Source organism: Pipistrellus kuhlii, unplaced genomic scaffold (assembly GCF_014108245.1).
Source record: "Pipistrellus kuhlii isolate mPipKuh1 unplaced genomic scaffold, mPipKuh1.p scaffold_m20_p_112, whole genome shotgun sequence".
NCBI classification, from domain to species: domain Eukaryota; kingdom Metazoa; phylum Chordata; class Mammalia; order Chiroptera; family Vespertilionidae; genus Pipistrellus; species Pipistrellus kuhlii.
In genome coordinates this window covers 262,404-268,668 of record NW_023425419.1, presented here as the reverse complement: position 1 = coordinate 268,668, position 6,265 = coordinate 262,404, and the positions used below count along the sequence as shown (strand labels likewise).

At 63.1% G+C, this 6,265-nt stretch overlaps 1 protein-coding gene across 1 annotated transcript; it reads right to left on the bottom strand.

Moving 5' to 3' along the window:
- Nucleotides 1-876: 876 nt before the first annotated feature.
- RRM2 (ribonucleotide reductase regulatory subunit M2) lies at nucleotides 877-5,987 on the bottom strand. Its single transcript, XM_036432559.2, has 10 exons — nucleotides 5,821-5,987; nucleotides 5,660-5,734; nucleotides 4,983-5,126; nucleotides 4,661-4,777; nucleotides 4,151-4,284; nucleotides 3,415-3,509; nucleotides 2,877-3,010; nucleotides 1,917-2,021; nucleotides 1,707-1,820; nucleotides 877-1,130 (listed from the first exon to the last, which is right to left on the bottom strand). The coding sequence occupies exons 1-10, from the start codon at nucleotides 5,926-5,928 to the stop codon at nucleotides 978-980; spliced, it is 1,179 nt and encodes a 392-aa protein (XP_036288452.1). The 5' UTR covers nucleotides 5,929-5,987; the 3' UTR covers nucleotides 877-977.
- Between the last annotated feature and the right edge of the window lie 278 nt (nucleotides 5,988-6,265).

The window sequence follows — 6,265 nt, the reverse complement described above, 5'->3', positions numbered from 1 at the left end:
ACAGACCCCCCCACGTTAACCACTGGCCCGAAGGACCGATGGACGCCTGCTGGCTGGTACTCGCTCCTCAGACAGTGTTTGGAAAAACCATTTGGGAAGACTTGGTTTTACCACTTCACCGAGCACCGTCTCGGCAGGACAATTTGAAAGTGAGCGCAGTCCTGTCCTGGCCCCCAGCTGTCAGCCCTCAGGGCCGTCCACTCATTGAAGCCAAGGAGATGCAGCTGGAGGTTCGGGAAGTGAAGGACGCCCCATCCAGGTGCCCGGCAGTTGGCACCGACTACACCGCAGGGCCCAGGGACTAAAGCTGAGTCCCCTCCCTCCATCCCCACCCACGAAACAGCCCAGCTCCTCCGTGGCTGCAGCCGGCTCTCGCTCAGGTCTGAACTGAAGCCAATGAAAAGGAACCTCTCACTTCATTAAAGAAAACAGAAACCTGCTCAGGGGCAGTGTGAACTGAGTGGCTCCCGCAGGGCCAGCAGAAGGCTTTGCATGGGGTGTGCCAGCTCCTCCGTCCGGCTGGAGGGCCCGGATGCAGGCAGGACAAGCTTTGCTTATGGGCAGGTAAAGTGCCAATATTACGTACAAATAAGTAAACTTTACAGTCTGTTTTGAAGCAGCGAGGCTGGCCGCTTCCTGTGGCCGCATGGTAGGAACTGAATGCTTAGCTTGCGGACCAGATGGCCCACATCCCCGAAGAGCTGCTGGAGCGACTGTGAGGTCCCGGCCCCCTGCCTGCTGGTCAGACACGGACCGGACACGGACAAAACCCGGACAGGAGCCTCCACAGGCTCCGAGAAGCTTTGCCGAGTTCCCTCTAGCTGAGACCATGGCCGTGTGGGCTCATGTTCTAAAGCTGTCACTAACGAATGTTAACGCTGCAGCTAGCTGCTAAGACGTAATGTCACTAATTTTTTTTGTGTTTTTTTTTTTTTGAAAAGGGAAAACACACACACACCAACCAGCGGAGAGCGGCCTCAGAAGTCGGCGTCCAGCGTGAAGGAGTTCTCGGTCGGGCTGGACATCACGCCCATCCTCTGGTACTCGCCCACCCGCTTCTCGAAGAAGTTGGTCTTGCCCTCCAGGGAGATGTTCTCCATGAAGTCAAACGGGTTTTCCACCCGGAAAACCTGGAAGGGCGTGGAGCGACTGTGAGGTCCCGGCCCCCTGCCTGCTGGTCAGACACGGACCGGACACGGACAAAACCCGGACAGGAGCCTCCACAGGCTCCGAGAAGCTTTGCGGCACCCTAGGGCTCACCTCCCCGCCCCGCTGCAGGGGCTCAGGGTTCGATTCCCCGTCAGGGCACCTGCCCAGGTTGCAGGCTTGATCCCCAGCGTGGGGCGTGCAGGAGGCAGCCAACCAATGGTTCTCTTTCATCATGGGTGTTTCCCCCTCTCTCCCCCTTCCTCTCTGACATCAATAAAAAATATACAGAGTGGCCAGATGATGATGATCTCTGAACACATTAATCTGGCCACTCAGTGTGTGTGTGTGTGTATATATATTTCTGCATGGGCAGTTGGCCGGCCTGCCTGCTGGTTGAACTCCTGGTTGAGGGGACAATTTGCATAATAGCCTTTTATTATATAGGATACACAGAGTGGCCAGATTATTCTGCATTCAGAGATAATCATCTTCTGGCCACTCAGTGTGTATTAACACACACACACACACACACACACACACACACACACACGCCGTACCTTGCTGAAGCCCAGCTCCAGCAGGAGCCTGTCGGCCACAAACTCAATGTAGCGCTTCATCAGAGTGCAGTTCATCCCGATGAGCTTCACCGGCAGGGCCTCGGTGAGGAACTCCTGGGCCAGAGCACAGCGCCCAGTGAGCCGGAGGCCGGGACGCCCGGGCCTCAGGGACCCACCCCGCCGCCCCCACGAAGCTCTCGCCCCGCCCACCTGCTCGATCCGGACGGCGTTGGTGATAATCTCGTTCACCCTCTGCTCCGAAGGCTTGTGCACCAGGTGCTTGAACATCAGGCAGGCGAAGTCACAGTGCAAGCCCTAGGGGGAAAGGTCGGAGGTCACCATGGAGCCAGAAGATGTCATCACGAACACGCAATCCCAAACGGCCTACCCCCTCTCTGCACTCGCCTCCCCCACCCTGCTGGCCGCCTGCAGCACCGAGCGGCTGAGAGGCTGAGAGTTCTACAGCTGCTGCCTGTGCCTCCCCCCAACAGGCTCAGCCCCAGCCAGGCTCCCAGTGCTGCCCCCTAGGCGCCGACAACAGGCCCTACAGCAGGCTGGTCCTCTTGTGTGCGAACTTCACTCAGCACCCTTCTTTTTTAAATATATATTTTGATTTTTTACAGAGGAAGGGAGAGGAATAGTGTTAGAAACAACTATCAGCTGCCTCCTGCACACCTCCTACTGGGGATGGGCCCGCAACCAAGGTGCATGCCCTTGACTGGAATCAAACCTGGGACCTTTCAGTCCACTGGCCGATGCTCTAGCCACTGAACTACACCAGCTAGAACCTCCTTTCTATAACCCGCAGGCAAGCAAGCGCGTGCGCTCACATGGAGGCTGCTGAAACGCAGAACTCCAACTCCACGTGAAGGACACGCAAAGCAATTTCAAGTGAGTCACTCCTGCATGTGTCAGTGCCGAGTCCGTCCAAGGTGCTGACTGGCCTAAACTGGAACCGCCGGCACCTCCCCTCCCCTCTGCAGCTGATCCCGGCGCTTAGAGACACGCTGGACCAGAATGGGTTCTGGGTCCGCCAAGATGCTCCCCAACCCTGCATTCCAGCAGCAGAGAACACCAGGAAACACAACACTCCTTAGATATGTCCTCCAGGGCAGTGCCGGAGTGTGCATGTGCGACTTACTGACTGGCTGCTGCCTGAACCGGACTCACCTCGTCTCTGCTGATGAGCTCGTTGGAGAAGGTGAGGCCCGGCATGAGGCCTCGCTTCTTCAGCCAGAAGATGGACGCGAAGGAGCCGGAGAAGAAGATGCCCTCCACGGCGGCAAACGCCACGACGCGCTCTCCTGTGGGCGTGACACCCCCGGGCCACACGTCCCCGTGAGCGAGTGTGACACCCCTGGTCCTCGTGAGTGTGACCACACACACACACACACACACACACGTCCCCGTGAGCGAGTGTGACACCCCCGGGCCCCGTGAGTGAGTGACACCCCCGGTCCCCATGAGTGAGTGTGACACCCCCGGTCCCCGTGAGTGAGTGTGACCACACACACACACACACACACACACACACGTCCCCGTGAGCGAGTGTGACACCCCCCGGTCCCTGTGAGTGAGTGTGACCACACACACACACACACACACACACACACACGTCCCCGTGAGCGAGTGTGACACCCCCGTCCTCATGAGCCAGCGTTCACTTGCCCAGGAAGGGAGGGGCGAGGGGCGAGGGCCGGGGCCTTACCGTAGGTGGCCTCCTTGTCCCCGATCCAGCGCAGGGCCCAGTCCGCCTTCTTCTTGACGCAGGGCATCGTCTCGATGGCGTTGAAGAGGAAGTCCCTGGGGGCACACGGGGGTCAGCAGCCCGCCGGGGTCCTGGCCACCAGGCTCGGGGCCACATTCACAGGTTGGCTTTCCCTTCTCTGTGCTTTTTAAAATCTCACATTAATGGGGCTTGGTTTATGCTAGAATAAATGTAGGGTTTATTTAAAAAGTGTACTTTTATTGATTTTTTTTTTTAGAGGGAGAGAGGTATAGATAGAAACGTCGATCAGCTGCCTCCTGCACACCACCTACTGGGGATGTGCCTGCAACCAAGGTACATATCCCCGACTGGAACCAACCCTTCAGTAAGACACCGGCTAGTGGGGCAGATTCCTAGTTCTTTACAAGATAAGGGGCATTCCACATTGTCCCCGCCCTCTCCGCCCTGCCCCGCCTCACACTGTAGCTAAGATTTAGGTTTGACCTCACCTCTTGGAGCCTAAAGGCTTTCGGGAAGATGACTATCTCATCCTCCCACCCTAAAGGCGGGCGCAGCCTCCCAGCTGTGCTCGTAGGTGACGGGCTAGCCCAGTGGGTTTAGGATTCTCTCCGCAAAGGAGAGCTGGTCCGGGAACGCCCGTGACTCAGTCACTTTCGGCCCCTCCGGGGACGGAGGCAGGCCTCACTGCAGCGCGCTGGGCGGCGGCGGCACGCACCTCTCCTTGGGGTCCTTGATGTAGGTGTCGATGAGGAGGCTGTACATCTCCGAGTGGATGTTCTCCATGGCGATCTGGAAGCCGTAGAAGCAGCGGGCCTCCGTGACCTGCACTTCCTGGCTAAAGCGCTCCACCTGGTGGCCGGCACAGGAAACGCAGCTTGGAGGACCAGGTGCCAGTTTGGGCGCGGGCTGGGCTGCACCAGCTGCCTTTCCTGTGCCACGTCAGGGTCTGCCTCTCTGTGGAGTTCTTCCTTGTCCTGACAAGGCCGGGCACGCCCTGCCGCCTACAGAGGCCCCCGTTTGAGAACCTGTTACGGCCTGACAGGGTCTGGGCTTCTCCCGCCTGGGAGATACTCCTGAGGAAGGAGTAGCTGGGGAGTGTGTGATGGGCCAGGAGGTGACACGTAAATCTAGCTTCCACAGGCATCTAGACGTGCGGGACGGGAAAACTGAGGAGAAGGGAGAGGCCTGGAGGGGGTGCCAGCGGACGCTGGGTGCGGGCCCTCACCAGGTTCTCGTTGACGATGCCGTCGCTGGCGGCGAAGAAGGCCAGGATGTGGGAGATGAAGTAGCGCTCCTCGGGCTTCAGGGCTTCCCAGTGCTGCAGGTCCTTGGACAGGTCCACCTGGCGCGGAGGCCACGGGGTCAGCCCGAGGACCCCCGCCTTCCTGCCTGCCCCCCCCCTCCGGGTCCTATACCCCTTCCTGGCCACTTAGAACGTGGACCCCCTGGGCCAGGGTGCTCCCGCCCCCGGGGAAGAGCCCAGTCCGCCCCCACCGCCGCCGCCGGGGTGCATGTCCGGAGCTGGCGCCCAGGGCTCCGGCCGCTACCTCCTCGGCCGTCCAGAAGGAGGCCTCGGCCTTCTTGTACATCTGCCAGATGTCGCGGTACTCGATGGGGAAGACCACGAAGCGGCGCGGGTTCTCCCGCAGCAGCGGCTCCTCCTGCGCGCCGGCGGCCGGGGCGGGGGCCCTCTGTCCGGGGAGAGAGGAAGGCTGTCCCAGGCCGCGGCGAACCCCATGAAGCCGCCGTCCTCCCCGCCCGGGGCCGGCCCCCAGCCGGCCATTTCATGCGGTCCCCACAGGGGTCCATCCTCGGGGAGGCGGTGGGGATGGGGGTGCGCGGTCCCCACAGGGACCCCCGGGGAGGCGGTGGGGACGGGGGTGCGCGGTCCCCACAGGGATCCATCCTCGGGGAGGCGGTGGGGACGGGGGTGCGCGGTCCCCACAGGGGTCCATCCTCGGGGAGGCGGTGGGGACGGGGGTGCGCGGTCCCCGCAGGGATCCATCCTCGGGGAGGCGGTGGGGACGGGGGTGCGCGGTCCCCGCAGGGACCCCCGGGGAGGCGGTGGGAGCGGAAGCCGGAGCGGGGCCGGCGGATGGAGGGAGGCTCACTTGGCGGGAAAGGGGAGGGCGGGGCGGGGACAATGCGGCGGCTTCTGGCCCGGAGCCGGGCAGGCTCCCCTGGCGCCCCCTACCGACCCCCCGGGCCCGCCCGGGCCGCTCACCGGCTCGGCCGGCTCCTGGAAGATCCTCCGCGCCGTCTTGCTGGCCAGCACGCGGGTGCCATTGAGGCTCGGGGGCTGCGGGGAGACGCGCGGTGAGGCCCGGCCCGCCCGGCCCCCGGCCCCCCAGCCCGGCCCGGCCCCGGCCCGGCCCGGCCCCTCACCGTGTTCTCCTTGTCCGCCAGGCTGAGCCCCTTCAGGGGCGAGAGCTGCAGCTGCAGCGGGTCTGCGAGGGGGGTGAGCGGGGCGAGCGGGCGGCGCGGGGACAGCATGGCGCGGCGGGCGGGCGGCGGAGGGCGCACACGGGCGGCGGAGGGCGCACACCGGAGGCAGCGCGCGGGCTGGGGGCGCCGCCGCCCGTCAGGCTTTAAAGCCCCTCGGACCAGCCCCTCCGGGGGGCGGGACCTGCCTCCCCATTGGCTGTGCGGGGAACTGACAGCTCCGTCCGCCAATGAGGCGACGGCCGGCAGTTTGCAAAGCGCGCGTTTTTCGAACGCTCCGGGTCGGGAGGCCGAGCCCGGGACACGCCCCCGGGGTCAAGGTCCCGGCGGGGCGCCCACGGGGGGTGCGGGCTGCGGGGGCCGCGGCTCCGGGAGCCGTCACATGGTT